The following is a 17025-nucleotide window of genomic DNA, read 5'->3' as shown; positions in this document are numbered from 1 at the left end:
GTGCTGCAAGCCGTTGTGCAGCTTTGCCCCCTGCTGTTATGTCAGGCGTTTGGAGCTTGCCTACTGGATTATATCCTAGGGATCTTTACGGTCGATGAAATGAATAGACATACATCCATAGCACTTTCTTTCAATAGTAGCGGAGAAATCCTTGTGGATGAGAAGACAAGGACTATCATCAAATGTACTGGCACTGAAGCAGATACCTTAGGCAGGGATACATGCTTAACTTCGGGCCCGTGATGATTAGCGGCCGTCTCCACCCGAGCTTAAATGGCAAACACCAACGTCACTTCGAGCTTTGCCGAACCTCCATCACTTGAACCTGTAAGAGCAGCAAATCCTCGCTGTAATTTACTTTCCCGGAATGTTCCTTGCTAATCAAAATATCAGACACCTGGAGCATTTATGATTATGAGTGCTTACAGAATGGCATTTCCTGGGTTGCGCTCCGTCGCAACAAGGCGCGCGGCCATCTCCATGCGAAGGAGCTTCTCTACCTCGCCATCCGTGAGGGCTGCTGCAGGCTCCACGTTGCCCGCTAAAAAACCTGTTGGGGCTTTTCGCGGAGGGTAAGCTTTACTGATCATACTTCTTCAAAGGCAGGGTACCCTCTTGATGTAACTAACTTGCTCGTAATGCTAGAATATTTGGCTTCCTTACTGGCACTGTTGTCGCCGGGGCTTCCGTTTACTATTACATCCTTGGGGAGTACAGAGTGACCAACGAGATGTTAACAGAGGACATATACGTATGTTATGCGAATTTCTTTTGTTTCATATCTCTCTTTTCCCTCTCAACTTGCTGTTATCATAATTTTCTGTTGTCTTTGGTTTCCTTTTTTTTTCAATTTCTTTCTTTTTCATTACTTGGTCTCCGACAATTTCCCTTTATTATCTTGGTGCACAACGCAGATTTGCCTTCTCCCCACTAGTAGCATCAGGTTTTAGATATAGCCATAGCTCCCTTTTGCCCCTTGGTTCTTCATATGTTGGGCTGTTCGCTCGAGGTAATCGGACTAATCAGTATAAACAGGCGCTTCAAGCAGCAACACAAAAGCTTCAGACATACATCGGTGAACTGGAGACGAAAGTGGATCAACTTAAGAAGAAATAGTGCTCCAGAACAACGCCATAACCAGTTCCAAATCTATCTTTTATCAGGAGTTTGTTTTCCGCATGGGTTTCCGAACATATTCAATTTTTCGAATGCAGTTAATGTTCGGCATTGAGTGAGCTTTAACAGGAGAACGCGATTATTTCATGCATTACATCGAATATTACATAAAAAACAGTCTTATTTATGATATTAACCGGATATTTGACATCTTGCCTTATAACTGACTGTAGTAAATGTACTGTCAGGTCAACTGCGTCATTCCCTTTGAATGCAAACATAGCAAACATGGAATATTCTATGGAACATTTTCGGGGAACGCCAAAAGAAAACGCCTTGGCGATAACATTGTCCTAAACCAATACAACCCTTTTTTCCCCCATTTCGTACTAACAATGTATCACGTCGAACTTCTTCCGAGTACGACAACTCACCTCACTCCGGGGTGGACCTACGTCCCCGACAGGGGCTTTGACCCATCCAAAGCAGCGATCACGCCTACTATCGGCAGGAAACGAGGCATTCGCGACCCCGGTAGCCGTGGAGATGTATCATCAAGACAGGCCAACGCGATCATTCGACATTTAGCAGAACTCGATCGGGAGAACCACAAGGATGTCCATATCCCTATCCCAGTGAAACAAAAGGATGCAGCTGGAAGAGGTATCTAGATCTTCTCCGAGATGCGTTGACGTGTTTTGCGACAGGACAAGGCTAACAACTGTTCTGCCACTCACCAGGGACAAGAGGCAAAGTTACCTCAAACGTGCGCCGTATCCTTCAATCGCAGAAGACCTTCAGGAACTATCTCGATGACGAGGAAGCCGCATTGGCGCAAGCAGGCCAGTCTACGACGCAGCGTCCCCCAGCCAACAAAGTAACAAAACCATCATCATTACGACGAAGCTCGACACCTGCCACAACGCCCAAACCTGAATCCTCGCGTCAGAAGAAACAGCCCTCCACTGCACCCGCGCCACAGAGGGCATCAGCGACCCCTGCAAACCCACCGAGCGTCGCTACCACAGAAGACACGGAGAAGGAACTGGAGAAGGAACCAGAGGACAAGCAAGCACTTCTCAAAACCGAGCACGATGACGACCCCCTCCTGAGATCGTATATCCCCTCTGCACCGTCGGAGCGTATTATGCAGGCACTTCTTGCGGAGCCTCCATTGACGTATAATGCTTCTCGCGTCGGCCCGCCAGTCACAATGAAATCGCAGCGGTATTTCTGCTGTGTGTGCGGTTACTGGGGCAAGATCCGGTGCAAGAACTGCCCTTCGCGGACCTGCGGTTTGGATTGTTACAAACTTCATGAGGACTCCAGATGTGGGGCGTTCTACTAGACCGTTCAAATGCGGATTGGCTAAAAAAACCTACCGGATGATCATTTTTCTCGTCTAGATTGTCATACTGGAAACACCGGACTGCTTGATAGAAAATGATTATACTCGCCTGGGGCGGGATCTGCTACTCGCTGTCCAAGGCAGACACGTGGGCATACTCCCTTCCACAACCTCGCGAGGCACCATTTTGTGTTGGTGAGAATATCATGAAGAACATAGGTGCTATTATATTATAGTCATAGCATGGATCGTGTGCCTATTTGATTCTCCCGGTGGATTCCACTCCTACTTGATGGAACAGAGAAGAAGCCTTCCTACAGGCTCGACGCCTATCTAACGCTACTAGGCCTTACGGCTTGGGTAGCCTATTCGACAGAAAGACGCTCCGATACACGGGCTGAGGGAAAGTAAAGCGTCCATCTTCACTCAAACATAATCGTGGGCTTTCCCCAAGTCCAGGGGCTGTCTCCTTATGCACCTTCGCGGTCCTAATCATGGTTACTGGTGGTCAATTTGACCACTTAGAAACGTTAAAATTAGGCAAACAGGTGGGGACCATACATCTGAAGCCTTTGCAGCTCTCTGAAATAGTAGACCAAAGTCTAGGTCACATTTCTGGGGCGGACGTCTTAATACACTATCATCTTTTCCCCATATCCAGCAAACAGCGTGGAAATATAGCGCTACTATCATTATTTTGATGGAAGATATATAGGTTTCGATTTCTATCATACTAAATGTATACATATGTATGTGAATTAACACTTCAAGTTGATACCAGCTCGTAACTCCTCTTGCCGGATTTCAAACATAACCTGGACCCCCACAAATAGCGCGGCACAGGCCGTAGCCAGGTAAACCAGACCGGAATAAGACCCCAGCATCTCGCTAAGCAAGCCCTGGATTCCGTCCAAGCCCAAAGCAAACCCGACCAAATTGGCAATCATCATCATGAGAATGTTCCCTACTGCACCAATACCACAAAGGACGCGGTATGTATTCGGACGGGAACGCCATTTGTGCGCGGGGAAGAGGAGAGTAGCGATGATCTCGGGGAGAACGAAGAGTGTAATGAGCCATCCCCACATGAGGAGACGGAGGTTGAGGTCGTGCCAAAGAGCAACGAAGGTGAAGACGATGAGGAAGTTGAAGATCTGGCGGGCTTTGGCAAAGAGTACAGATGATGATTTGTTATCGTCGCCACGTGCTCGACCTCTTCCTCCACCTAGGGGCACGTAGACGTAGCGCACGATCCAGCGGTTGAATGAGCGGTGCCAGGCGCGCCAGAAGGCGAATGCGGAGTAGTTGTTTGAGACGCAGCGGACCATGTTCTCTGGTGGGTCGACGCCGTCGACTAGGGCCCAGAGCCGGAAGAATCGCCATGGAATTAGGAGCTTCAGCCAAATGATGTGAAGGTTGAAGAAGCCTAGCATGCTGAGCTGGCCAGGGCTATACAATGACCAGTCCGGGTGTGCTTGGGAGATGGCCACTGCGTAGATGAAATGGAGGATGAATTCCATGGCCAGTACGGTCAAAAGGAAACGGACGGCGTAGCGAGTAACACGGGATCTGGTAAGAGATAGAGGTTGGAATCGCTGTTGTGAAATATAGTCGTTGAATGTTAAAATGGGGCCGGCTAGATATAACGGCGAATACAGCACATAGGCGAGATAATTGCGGCCATTGAATGCGGACGCTCTGCCGGGATGTTCACACGATCGCGCTCCGATAGTGCCGTGGGATCAGCTTGTTTCTTCTTATAACCGTTAGACAAGAACTTATTTTATGGAGGGAACGACTTACCTCAATGGGACTCGAGGCTGGATAATCAAGGCTCCAATAGTAATCCATATTGAAGCTGATCTGCCGCAATATCGTGACCTTGAAAAGCACCTCCCACCGAGGCATTATACCCCCCAAAACTATCGATATATCGACCCCATAGGACTAGAGGAGAGTCCTGCCCGGCGCTATCTGCTGAAGACACCAGCATGGTGGCTATGCGCTCGAAGGGGTAGCCTGTGCAGAGTTCATTCGCAAACAGTATCGCAATGTTAAATGTCCAAGTAATAGTAGGCACATATTGCCGTGGAAGCGACTTCGCAATCTTGTAGTTTACATATAATATACCGAGCACCTTTATGGCAGATACGCCATGGAGAGCAACGATAAAAATCAGGGCGAAATAAAAGTCAAATCGGACCCGGCGAGCCAGGCGAGCGTCTCCCTGAGCTGTAGTCGCATTGGTCTTTGATTGAGTCGAGCCTGCATCGACCGGTTGTACAAAATGTTCGTAGACACGACGGAGTAGTGGGTGGGCAACCAAAAGGGCAAGCAGGTAGGGAATGTTATCCCGGAAGCTGGAATACTGCGCATCCGAATTGTCCTACTCAAGAGGCGAAGAATTAGTAACAGCATGCAGCATAGTATAGACCAGAGTACTTACCACTTGGCGCCCAGCTATCCAGCCAGGGGACAGTAAATGAGAGTATGTTGGATAGGTTGGATGACTCTCTAAAGCATGGTCAGCATCGGCCACCTCTGTTGGCGCAGAATGCCATACCCTGTGACACTTCGATAACCGTTTTGAACATCAACGGTACCGCGATGAGAAAGATGACATAGTATACCCAGAACTCAGGCGTGCGCCACTTAGGAGGAGCAGCATTGCTGGCAATTGCATTTGCGCGGGCATCTTTGGCGGGAGCAGATCGCGTGTCAGCAGCGACGGCCTTCAGCGGAGTATTTGACGAGATAATGAAACGAGTATCCAACGTATCCAGAGAATATAGCCGTCGGAACCAGGAGAGAATTGAAGTCATTTTAAAGGAGCATTGCGTGGCCAGAGCCCCTCAGAGATGTGTCGAGGGGGACTGATTGCGGAGAAACAACAATATTTGGGAACAATCCGAGGATCTATTATTGGTTCAGGGGCGGAACGTTGATTGGCGATAAGCGGAATCACGGGTTCACCAGCAGTGTGATCTGGGGGAATCAGGTGACTCGTCACGGATGAACTTCTCTCAAAGTATTCAATTTGACCATATGTACTATTCTAGGCATCGAAGAATGGGAAGAAAGAGAGTGTTCGTTTTCCTGTTTTGGCAAAGAATGAAGATAGCAAAAGAATAAACCGCGATCCTAAGATCTATATATATACAATGACGTCAATACTCGAGGCTAGACATGAGAGGCGATCTGTCAAGGCATCTTTGTAGCTATCGTAAAATAAGGATCGCTGTCTAGACTCAACTTTAATGCCAACTGACCCTTTGTACATGAATCGAATCCGGTCAGGTGTTAGTCCAGCGCGTACTGTTTTTGACAAACAGCCTGTCATAGCTCTTCGTGATGGGCGATGACTAATGGGTCTACAAACCAACTTCGATTGCTTGAACATTAGTTAAACAACGATACTGCCATGACAAAGACATAGATTGATATTTGCAGAAATACTGGCTCCGGAAAGAAACACAGCTATCTCAACATGTCTACCCAACGGGTACAGTATTCTCCCCTCATAGCCAGCAAAGGATAACACACCCCGCATTCATCTGTTACGTCATTACTTCCAAGGTGGAAGCGAGGCTGATATGATATGCAGATTGCATTCAAGGTCAGTGGCACCGTTCAAGGTAGGTAATGGCGAGATAGCTCTACACTTGTATCAGTTGGTTGATAGAGCGCAATGCGGCCTTGATGGGAACTGGTGTGACTAACGAAAGCAATAACCTAGGTGTCGGCTTCCGGTAGGGCTCCGCCACTCTAGCAAACGGAGCAATATATTGACAGTTGCTATGTTGCAGGGACTTCACACAGAAGCGTGCATCCGAGTTTGGCTTAAAAGGCTGGGTGAGAAATACCAACTGTGGACGGGTTCGTCTTTCTGGTTAACGATCCTGGACATGGTCAATACCATGGCTAGTTTGTAGTTACCATGGCTGATTAGATCATCAGGTCGAAGGACAAGCCCAAGGAACGCCTGAGTCCATTCAAAAACTGCTCAAGGAAATCAACAATGGCCCACGACTCGCACACGTTGTTAAAGTGGAGAAGAAAGATCTTACCGTTCAGGATAGTGAGACCCATTTCGGTGTCAGGCGGACCACTGAGTCGGCCTTTGATGCTACGAACTGATTTTATTTTATATTGTTTGATTGTAATTAGGCGATATGTTGTGGCCTGGGTTAATTGCGGCTTTGCGCGCACGATTGTATGTACGTGTATACAAATGAACAAAGGTGTGTATACTAAGCTGTGGGAGAATGTTTATTTATACAGTCCTGGATGCCACTATGAATGCCAATATACTCGAAGGGAACAGGTAAGCATTCGTCTATTAGACATGTTGCTCGGAGCGTTACGGACGACTTCGATAGATCATTGCTCACGGAAGTCATGACTTGTCTCCGAACTATAACCTGCTCATATTCCCTCGGGGCTTGGAAGCCAATGGATGGAGTGCCCCTTAGGAACTGTCACTCTCGACTACTATTAGTTAGTTAGGTATCTCTCATCCCTCCACACATATATCGCACACTAATGAAGGGGAGGAAAGGCCCTTCACTATCACATCGCTGTTGCCCCAATTCCACTATTGCGCTGTGGAGATACTTCGGTCCCGTTACTACCTGGGAATCGACTCTATCAAGATATCTCTACTTCTCGGCCGGGAAAAGGGAAGCTCATGATGAAACTAGTACGAAGAGCTTCCATATAACTAAGGAGTTCGGGGTCTGCTGTACGTAAGAAGTCCAAGGCCGAACAAAATCTGCAAGGGCTCTGACGTATGGAGAGCCCGATATACGAATCAACCAAAGAACGATCGGGTCCCAAATCGACTCGGAGGTCAAGCTTCGGCATCGCGTTGAGTCAGACGCCGTTCCGGTTTCCACCGAAGTCATCTGCCCGCCCCTTCTGTACATTTTTAAAATACAGAAGCTGTATCAATATGTAATATACGGTATCTCGCCGTTGGATGCCTTGATTCTTTCTCGGGCATAGGGATAATGGGGGGACTTTTGGATTCGCTTTCACTTCAGTCGCAGACAGGATACAGGGAAGTTCTATTATAGGATATCTTAATTAAGGACACACGGCGTCAAAGGGATGTTCGCGGTGGTTGCTTCTATGTAACTTCGGTGTAACTTCTAAAGACTTGAAAGTCTGGGTCCCTGAAAGACCCGCCAACAAAACCTGTCCCATATCTTGGATGCCCTTTGAGAGGCATGTCAGAATCCCGCAAACGGGTCTCAGTTGGTCGTCCCGGTGTGGCTCAGGGTCGTCCTAATTGTCAGCATCTGGCGAGAAGATTTGCGTCCTATGATAGTATATTGGCTTTGTCTGGTTCCGGCTCTATTCCGGTTTCTGCCATAAGCTCTTATCCAAAACTATATATAGATAGACAGTAGAGGCGTGATGTACCAGTATCCAGTAAACAGCACCTTTTGTGATCAAAGCAAGACACTTTCTACTACCACTACTACTACTACTACCTAGCCCTCAAGATCATTGACCAATTATCCAATACCTTTAACTCGGATGAATTCGATAACAACCTCAGTGTCCCTTAGGGCAGCTTCGCTTCCGAAGACATACCTGCACCTCACAGTCCGAGGATGCACAAGTCCTCTTGCCACGGCTGGAATACGATGTAGCGGTCCTTTGCTCGCGAGCAAAATCAACCACCAGACGGCCAAGCGTTTCATCTCATCGACGCCGCAAACACAAACGAAGGAATTCTTCCCCCCACCAAATGCGCCTCACATCAAGGAGGTAGAGACGGCTTGGGTCCACCCGGTGTAAGCATCCCTCGCCTAAATCATTCTGGTCAGTGTGAATAGTGGGTGCTGACAATACTAGTTATACAGAAGAACAGATGCGCCACGTCGCAGTTGCTCATCGGGAAACGAAGGACTGGGCAGACTGGGTCGCACTCAGCACCGTTCGATTGCTCCGATGGGGCATGGACACTGTGACTGGATATCGACATCCTCCCCCGGGCAAAGAACATGAGGCCAAGTTCCAGATGACCGAGCAGAAATGGCTCACACGATTTGTCTTCCTGGAGAGTGTTGCTGGTGTACCAGGAATGGTTGGAGGCATGTTAAGACATCTCAGAAGTTTGAGACGGATGAAGAGGGATAATGGATGGATCGAAACTCTGCTCGAGGAGGCATACAATGAGCGCATGCATTTGCTCACTTTCCTGAAACTCGCTGAGCCAGGGTGGTTTATGCGACTCATGGTTCTTGGCGCACAAGGTGTCTTCTTCAATGGCTTCTTCCTTTCCTATCTCATGTCACCGCGCATCTGCCACCGATTCGTTGGTTACCTTGAAGAAGAGGCAGTGATCACCTACACTCGAGCGATTCAAGATATCGACAACGGGAAACTCCCCAAGTGGGCGAACTTGGAAGCCCCTGAGATTGCCGTTCAATACTGGAAGATGCCTGAGGGCCAGCGGACTATGAAGGATCTGTTGATGTATGTCCGCGCAGATGAGGCCAAGCACCGAGAGGTGAACCACACACTAGGAAACTTGAACCAAGGCGCAGATCCCAACCCGTACTCGGTCAAATACAAGGACCCAAGCAAAGCTCATCCTGGCAAGGGCATTGTGAATTTGAAAGCAACGGGGTGGGAGAGAGATGAAGTGATTTGAGTGTCATTCTTCACGTTATGGAGCGTGTGACAAAAGCTTTCTTTCATGGCCGTTTTCTTTCTCTTTCTCTTTCTCTCTTTCTTTTCTTTCCTGCTTTCTTGCTTTCTTTGTTTCGTCTCTTTCTACCTGTAAAACATCTGGCAGGACTGGCTGTGTTGAAGCAAGCTTGTTTTATTATGGGATTTCATTGTGCACGGCGCACGTCTTTCAGGCGCAATGATTGTTGCAAAGCACATCTCTATTTTCACATGGACAGGTTGTAAATAAAATATAGAACTCCTCTTCTTGAATATATTTGCCTAGACGGTGTCAAGCATTGCCGTTTTGGAGCCATTTAATTTCATCTTGAAACACCGGAGCGTCGAAGAAGATGGAAAAAGGTGATCCGCGCTCATGAAAAGGTTGGTCGAAATCCGGGGCGTTCAGGTACGGGACCCGCCCTAAGCCCCAACAGGTCTAGCGCCAAGAGATAAACAAAAAAAGGATGGCAAAGGAAAGCATCGATAACAGAAACCTTCGAGGGGTCTTCGTGAGACCCATGGGTCGCTCGGATGAGTAGGTTCGAAGAGCTACAGAACAATTCGACAGGAACATACAGAAGGGTCAGGGGCTTCTCTGGATAAACGGAAGTACCGGCGTGACGCGAGATTGATCTATTAATACCATCACTACCGAGGAGGTAATTAATTCCAGGAAGACGTGTTAACGACGCTATCGACCCGCTTCCCCTTTTAGTGGGAAAAAGTGCCCCCCTTTCGAACTTCCAAAGAATTATTCTCTTTGCCGATCGATCACCGTCACAAATTCAACCGAGGACGAGTCCCTATTTTTAATAAGCGTCTGACCGTTGTCGACCTGACGACCACCTGTCCTTTCCTGCTTGGGATTGAGATATATCACATTATCTACTATCAGATCTGTGTCCCTCCTTGCATTATTCCCAGATCTATAAATTCCTCGTCAGTGCTGCACATAACGCCCCGGAAAGAGCCAGCGCATTAGATCCACGCGATTATGGATGAGTCTATCGAGTCCGAGTCCGTTGCCCCTCCTGTCCGTGCCTCTTCACCCTCGCCATCCATCATACCGACGCCTGCTATTTCCTCCTGTCATTCCCCGTCAGACCGCACCGTCTCAACCGTGTCGACCCTTTCGTCCCGTTCAGTCTCGTCCGCCACATCCGCCGATGCCAGGTCCTCTGTGTCCACTGTCTCGTCGAGAAGACGAGGGTACATCCGACCCCAGGGGGTCGAGTTTGCCGAATCGGCCAGACACCGCGAGAGTGTGATGAGCTTGGGCAGTATAGCGCACCTGCAGTATTACTTTGCCCGCACAGGCTTGTTGGAAGGGAAGGGCGGCCAGGCTCGGGAGTGGAAAAAGAAGCAAAAGCCGGATGACATACCGAGACTACTCCTCACCCCAAATGCTCGCTTTATCGAGGATCTGACCGAGAGCCCGACGGACGAGAGCTCGGAACCCGCCGACGAGGAGTTCGATGAGCATGAGGTGATGCTACCTCCGACAGTGAGCACCTATAGTGTGAAAACTTTCCACCTCCCACCGCCACCGGATCTCGTAGCTCTGCGAAAGGATCTCCGGGATGCGTTAGATGAGGCCGAAAAGAGCATGGAGACGATTGGATCCCAGAAGGAGCCGCCGCGAAACATGAAACCTCCACGTATCAGCGTAGATGAACTTCCTGACATTGGCGATCCGACGCGCAAGATGTTAGCAGGTGCCACCCCATTGGGTTGGCACGAGATTCAAGGCATGCGTATCTTGGATGTTGTGACTCTTGCGATTCGGGCTGCCAGGATATACTATACCGCCCATGAACGGCCGGAGCGACTGGCGTCGATTAAAAGTGAGCGGGAAATACGACAGGAACTATTTGACATGCTGGAAGTCCTGAAACGATGGGCCTCTCGTAATTTCACCGGTGGACTGCGGGACGACGAACGATCGTCCATCATGGGTTGGATGGCCAACGTGCGCAGCATGCTGGCGCAAGAAATTCATATGGAGGAGGCGGAAGCCCAGGAGCGACAAGGATGGGCTTGGGCGCGTGGAAACTGGAGTGGCAACGAGAGGGCGCGCGAGGAAGCCTTCCTGCGTAGTTTGCTGGAGACGGATGCATTGCCAACATGGACAGACCCCGAAGGTCAGACCCTACCAACTCCGATGCTCGAGTGGTTCCGAGACGGGCGCGGCCTGGTCCAAATCCATAACCAGGCCGTAAAGAAATCCAAGAGACCCTTCTGTGAAATCAAATCTTTCCATGAAGACGTTGCTAAACCATACCGACGGGCGGATAATATTCGGTACTGGACCAAGGCTGCGGAAATCCGGTGGGAAACCAAGTTAGAAATGGATGTGATGGGGGTGGTCTCCGGGAATAGCGATGAGGCTTGGAGGAAGTTTGACACAGCCCTCCTTACCTGGTGCAAGGCAGTTCGCGAAGAGCTGATGCGAGATTGGCGGGGGCCTGATCCAGGGAGCGCCGATGCAGTGCCTCCCCATGACGGGGTGGCCGTTGACCCTGCGTGAAGGACGCGATCGGTATGAAGGAGAGTTTGGTGCCTGATGGCTGGGACCACGTCGTATTCTGGGCTCACTATTACGTTTGTTTGCTGTCCACTTTGATACCCCTTACTTGCTGGAGACTTGCTTGCTATGTGGGAGTTTTCTTTTTATTCGATTGATTTTCTCTTCTCTGGTGGTTCCATATTTATTATTATATGGCTGAGTTTCTGGTCAATTTGTCTCTTTTTCCCCCATGTCTTCATCATCATCTTTTTTGTGTATTCTTTTTATTTAATTTCTTTTCAACTATTATGGATTGTGGCGATATGCCTAAAGTGATTATTTCGGAGTCCAGTTACCGTGGGATGTGTACATAGCAGATATTCAGGTGTGGACGGTACCAAACATACCGTGGATTACATACCTGACCATGGGTGGTGTTTTCTTTTTTAGGTTTGTTTTGATTATACAGGTGAAGAAAGCGGTAACATGCTCGAGTGGTGAGCTGGAGAATTTCATAACATGAGGGAAAAAAGACAATAGAAGAAAAACATTAAAAACAAGCCGAAAAGTAACGGAGAGAAAGCAAAAACCATAATTTCCTTATTTTTCTTACCCAACAGACGAGGACCTCCAAATTGAACTTGACCGAGCGACCAGACGACCTTACCTGGAAGGGGAAATATACACTACTATTAGTGGTGTTCTCCTGAAGGACGATCAACGGCTTCCGGAAATCAAGGGAGAAGATGAAAGTGTCATTTTGATTTCATATCCTCTTTTTTTTGTTTTATTCATTTTCCCAATTTCACTGCGGTCTTTTAAGGTTCCCTCCGCCGCCAGATTACCCGCTGCCCAAACCAAAGAAAATCAAAAAATACCACCTCAACCAACGAACAACAACTACTTATCATGTAGCCGATCATCTGTATCGCCCCCAATTGTTGTTATTTCTCAAGAGAACTCACACTCTAGACTAATCTTGCACTCGTCTGACTGCACATAAATACTAACTAGTGGCTGGCTTACTAGTCTGATATATTTTTGTTTTTGTTCTTTATTTATACTTGCAGACCACCGACAAAAAGCGACCAGGGTGGTCTTATTAGAAAGGGGGGACCATCGTGCATACCAACAAATTCCCCCCAAGAACCCAAAGACGCGCCCAAAGAGCGTTGATTTGCTGCAACCACATTCCACGCTATCTTTCTCTAGCCTTTCCCACTACTGCAACAATACAAACAGACCAGGGCGGTCGCCCCGTCAATACGTACCATGTTCACCACGTCAACTGTCACAACTGCGCCCACCCACCCGGATTCCGGTCCGAAGACGCCCACGACATCGTCATTATCGCAGTTGCTATCTTCTCCCCCTCCTCCTCCACCTCCCGCAGTCGCCGTCTCTCCTCCAGAGAATTCATCGCCGCGACGAATCAAGTCCAAATCATCCCTGCGCAGTCTCCGCAGTCTTGGGAGTAGCCTTCACGACGACGATCTTGACGATATCTACGATCAGGCTGGGTCGGACAAATCACTCATTCGACCATCCATCCTTCGCCGCCTGTCTCCTGGTCTAGCAGCGCGCGTCAAGCTGTTGGATGGGAGTCACAAAACCGCGACTCCCTCCCGTAACTCAGGTGCCGTTGGTCGAATCCCCGAGGAGCACATCAAGGAATTAGACAGCCGCAACAAAGACCTTTCGATCAAGATTGAAAAGAGAGGACGGTCGTGGAATGCGGTACACTTTGGTGGCAAAGGTAGACAACTGCAACAGATTGACTCAACCTATCTGGAGGTTCACGACCCGGACGCAGAATTGCCTTCCCCAGTGGAGTCAGAACCGGTAGAACCCGTCGAGGAAAGTTCCACGTCGGTCGCAACCCAAGATCCCGTTGAAGAAACATTAGTCGATCAAGCACCAGACGCCAGCCTAACCCAAGAAGTGGAAGAAGTAGAAGAACCGGAAGAAGCTCCAGTGGCCATGGCTGCAGTTGCGTCTCTGCCAGCGCCACTAGACATCGAATCAAGTGCTCCCCATAACATGCAGGTCGAACATGACCAAACAGATTTCGAGAAGTTTATCCAAAGTACTAGTGACAACGAAGCTGAGCAACCTCCACCGCCTCCACCGAAAGACTCGCCGCGCCCACCGTCGGCCAACTCGAACGTACAATCTTACTTTAACCCCCAGGGTTTGCAGCGCCCCGAATCAATATACTCCTTCTCTCGCGCGTCCTTCAGTCACCAGCTAACCCAGCTCACCTCCATCCCACTGCCCCAACCGTCGTCCCTTGAAGCCAGCATTGCCGCAATACCCAACGCGCCATTGGCCGTCAAATCTCTCACTGGGTCCGCGGCACAAATTCAGATATGGATCAAAAAGGCCTCCGATGTGTTAAGTGGTCTAGATGCGGAGGACGAAGTGGAGTGGGCAGCAGCGGGCGGACGAGAAGGATTGGACGGGATCGACAAGGCGATTACGCGGTTCGAAGGTCTAATGAATATTTACGTGAAAGCCATTGAAGATGTGCAGCTTCGAGCCGACATTGGCGACGTTAGTGCCGACAGTTTGAAGATCATTGTGATCCAGATGGACAGTATATTACAAAGCTGGGCGGATATCAAGAACCGGCTAAGAAATGTGAAGGAACAAGTGGAGTTGGCTATGGAATGGGAGGAGCTCTGGAATACCATTTTGGGGGACGTCAGCGCTGAGGTGGAGAGTCTGAGCCGGCTACTCTTCGAGATCGAAGAAAAGCGACACATCAATATGGCAAATGCATGGGCCGCTGAGCAGGAGTCGAATAGCTCTGGGCTCGATATTAGCGAGTTGGAGACGATCGTCGAGGAAACACCGAATAATGGCCACTTTTCGAGTAGTAACCGACATAGTATCTTATTCGATGCGCCACCGACCCTGGATACCCCGCTCATCCAAACCCCACAGGACGACTCAGAGCATGCGGATCTCATCGCTGTATTTGCGCGGATACAACCCTTGCGGGCATCCCTTGCGTTCTTGCCCATGCGGTTGTCCATGTTTCAGTGCAGAGCAGACCGGATCTTCCCCAGTGCCTGTGCGGAGATGGAGGAGCGGCGAAAAGGGCTAGAGAAGAGCTATCGGACCTTGGAGGCAGATGCGGAAGCTCTGCGGAAGGAGTTCAGTGAGGATCGGTGGGTTCTTGTTTTCCGCAATGCTGGCATGCAAGCGCGGAAAATGTTTCTTTCGGTTGAACGAAGCATTGCCAAGCTGCAAGAAGCCCTAGAAACAGGTGCCCATGTGCATAACCCGGCGGGACTAGCGAAGCGCGTTGAGAGTTACGAGGCCAAGAAGCAGCATTACATCCCTGCGATCGAACGAGTAATATCTCTCATCGAGAAGGGAGTGAAGGATCAACTGACGGTGAATGGCGAGACGGTGAATCTCCTGTCAGACATGGCGTCGAGGATGGATGCGCTGAAAAGGAGCGTGGAGGTGATGGATTCATCGCTCATAGAATTCAACGTGGCCCCGGGTCAGCACTTGCGCGACTCTATCTCAACTATTGTCACCATGGACAGCCCAGCCACTAGCCTTATCGACACTCCCGGCAGCTCCCCACCTTCATCGGTGGTCATGACCCCTGCTAACAAAAGCTCAGGTGCTTCTTTGGGAAGCTCTAGCAGACGGGGAAGTTCTGTGGGCTCAGTCGCCCGCAGTACCGTGGCCAAGGTTCGACGATACTCAGGGATACCCCAGCCCACGGCAGCCCTGACGAGCAAGAAATCGGCGATCCCGAAACCAACACTGACGGCCCCATCTCCCTGCAAACCAAGTGGTCTCTTTACACCTACTCCCGCTGCAAAGAAGGTGCCACGTCCGCCTCCACCTGTCAAAGACAATCGCCCACGATGGAACTCTAGTGTAAACACCAATGATCTGGAAGTCGGCCATGTCTACAAGTCAAGCGCGCAATTCCGCAAGTCTTCGGCTCCAAGTCGTACTCCTCGTCCTTTGTCAATGATGTCCCGCCGAGACCTTGCTGTATCTCCTGCTCCCTCAACGGCACGGTCCCCCAGCCGTGTCTCCAGCCGCGTTTCCAGCCGCCTTGCATCACGCAGCCCTAACCGCACCGGCTCTCCCACGCCCAACCGCTCCCTCCTTGACCCTCCACCCTACAGCAAGCTTCGGCGTCCGCCAGGGGCGGAAGGCATCAACAACACTCCTCGAAACCGGCAAAGTTTTGCCGGGATGTCGTTCAGCCGCAGTATCTCACACGATTATGGCCGTAACCTGCTCAGTCCCACCAAGGCTGACGCCCGGGGACTGCACTGGGCCATGGGGGCAGCCGGCGCATCAGCTTGCTTCCTTTGCCGCGAAACAAAAGCGGGCGAGATAGCAGTGCGGGCACTCGTAGTAAGCTGAGTGAGCGTCCGCCGTGGCGGTAACTTGCTGGAATCTGTCTGCGACGGAGTCATTTCGCCGTATCATAACCACCATCATCATGTTTGGATTCTGTTTTTATGTACTATTTCACTTTATACTAGCATATTTATTGCCCCTGTATTATGTGCATTGCGGTTCGGGTGCTTTGTGGTGTCGCCATATACCATATCGTTGCGGGTCAGACTGGTTTTCTTGATTCCCCACTCGCATTGTGATTGTGATTAGCGTTCTTGTATGGAGCATGGCATTGGCTTTGATGATTTTTTTTTCCCCTGTTTGTTTTTCAACATTTACCAATTAATTGCATTTGATATAGCCATCAGAACCTTGAACTAACTCTTCCAACAAATCCTGCACATCCATTTAGCCATTTAGAGCACATGTTATCTTCTCATGGATAGACAATGCATTATTTCCTGTGCTACCCGTTAACTCTATATCAACATAGCCTAGTCAACGGTACTCACTGATCGTCATCACAGAAAGAAGATATAAACCCACCAATCTATTTTATCTATTTATCTATATACAATCGCACCCCAAGCCACCATCTCTCCCCAATATTTTACTCATCTAAACCAAATCCCTCCCAATGATCAACGCATCCACCAACTCCTCACTATTCGCCAGCCGCGCTGCCCCAGGCACGCGACCAATGATCTTGAAACCCAGTCGCTCCCAGATCTTGACCGATGCAACATTGTTCTCAAAGACCAGGTTAAAGACGGAGTATTTGTAGCCCTAACGCAGTCAACACTGCTCTACGCGGACACACATACATCCACACCAAAGAAACAGCAGCAAAGGGAACTTACCAACTTCGGCGCAAACTGCAGATACGTCTCGCCCATGACGATGCCCACTCCACGGCCGCGCGCAGCAACCGTCGTCAGGAACCCTGCATTGCAGACGTGCGAACACCGGCCTGTATATACACCTCATCAGC

The 17025-nt window shown here is 49.6% G+C and overlaps 7 protein-coding genes across 7 annotated transcripts; 5 read left to right on the top strand and 2 right to left on the bottom strand.

The window, feature by feature from the left end:
- Nucleotides 1-1511: 1511 nt before the first annotated feature.
- On the top strand, nucleotides 1512-2464 carry ABOM_000826 (putative HIT finger domain protein; the record flags this gene model as incomplete). Its single annotated transcript, XM_022527956.1, has 2 exons — nucleotides 1512-1779; nucleotides 1857-2464. 2 exons carry the CDS (start codon nucleotides 1512-1514, stop codon nucleotides 2462-2464), a joined length of 876 nt encoding a protein of 291 aa, XP_022394233.1.
- A 758-nt stretch (nucleotides 2465-3222) lies between these two features.
- ABOM_000825 (putative glycerol:H+ symporter (Gup1)) lies at nucleotides 3223-5313 on the bottom strand (the record flags this gene model as incomplete). Its single annotated transcript, XM_022527955.1, has 6 exons — nucleotides 3223-4100; nucleotides 4160-4217; nucleotides 4268-4322; nucleotides 4378-4850; nucleotides 4911-4978; nucleotides 5028-5313. Coding segments are annotated over 6 exons (1818 nt in total), but the record flags the coding sequence as incomplete, so codon positions are not given.
- A 638-nt stretch (nucleotides 5314-5951) lies between these two features.
- ABOM_000824 (acylphosphatase) lies at nucleotides 5952-6601 on the top strand (the record flags this gene model as incomplete). Its single annotated transcript, XM_022527954.1, has 5 exons — nucleotides 5952-5966; nucleotides 6069-6099; nucleotides 6201-6213; nucleotides 6271-6340; nucleotides 6422-6601. 5 exons carry the CDS (start codon nucleotides 5952-5954, stop codon nucleotides 6599-6601), a joined length of 309 nt encoding a protein of 102 aa, XP_022394112.1.
- A 1404-nt stretch (nucleotides 6602-8005) lies between these two features.
- ABOM_000823 (alternative oxidase) lies at nucleotides 8006-9128 on the top strand (the record flags this gene model as incomplete). The annotated part of the gene is made up of 2 exons (XM_022527953.1): nucleotides 8006-8265; nucleotides 8327-9128. 2 exons carry the CDS (start codon nucleotides 8006-8008, stop codon nucleotides 9126-9128), a joined length of 1062 nt encoding a protein of 353 aa, XP_022394230.1.
- A 1014-nt stretch (nucleotides 9129-10142) lies between these two features.
- On the top strand, nucleotides 10143-11675 carry ABOM_000822 (uncharacterized protein; the record flags this gene model as incomplete). Its single annotated transcript, XM_022527952.1, has 1 exon — nucleotides 10143-11675. The coding sequence occupies one exon, from the start codon at nucleotides 10143-10145 to the stop codon at nucleotides 11673-11675; it is 1533 nt and encodes a 510-aa protein (XP_022394231.1).
- A 1251-nt stretch (nucleotides 11676-12926) lies between these two features.
- On the top strand, nucleotides 12927-16058 carry ABOM_000821 (KAR9 family protein; the record flags this gene model as incomplete). The annotated part of the gene is made up of 1 exon (XM_022527951.1): nucleotides 12927-16058. One exon carries the CDS (start codon nucleotides 12927-12929, stop codon nucleotides 16056-16058), a length of 3132 nt encoding a protein of 1043 aa, XP_022394228.1.
- Nucleotides 16059-16652: 594 nt separating this feature from the next.
- On the bottom strand, nucleotides 16653-16975 carry ABOM_000820 (GNAT family N-acetyltransferase; the record flags this gene model as incomplete). The annotated part of the gene is made up of 2 exons (XM_022527950.1): nucleotides 16653-16820; nucleotides 16895-16975. Coding segments are annotated over 2 exons (249 nt in total), but the record flags the coding sequence as incomplete, so codon positions are not given.
- Between the last annotated feature and the right edge of the window lie 50 nt (nucleotides 16976-17025).

Source organism: Aspergillus bombycis (genome assembly GCF_001792695.1).
Source record: "Aspergillus bombycis strain NRRL26010 chromosome Unknown contig00003, whole genome shotgun sequence".
Taxonomy (NCBI): domain Eukaryota; kingdom Fungi; phylum Ascomycota; class Eurotiomycetes; order Eurotiales; family Aspergillaceae; genus Aspergillus; species Aspergillus bombycis.
Note: the sequence above shows the minus strand (reverse complement) of the source record. Positions and strands in the feature narration are given on the sequence as shown.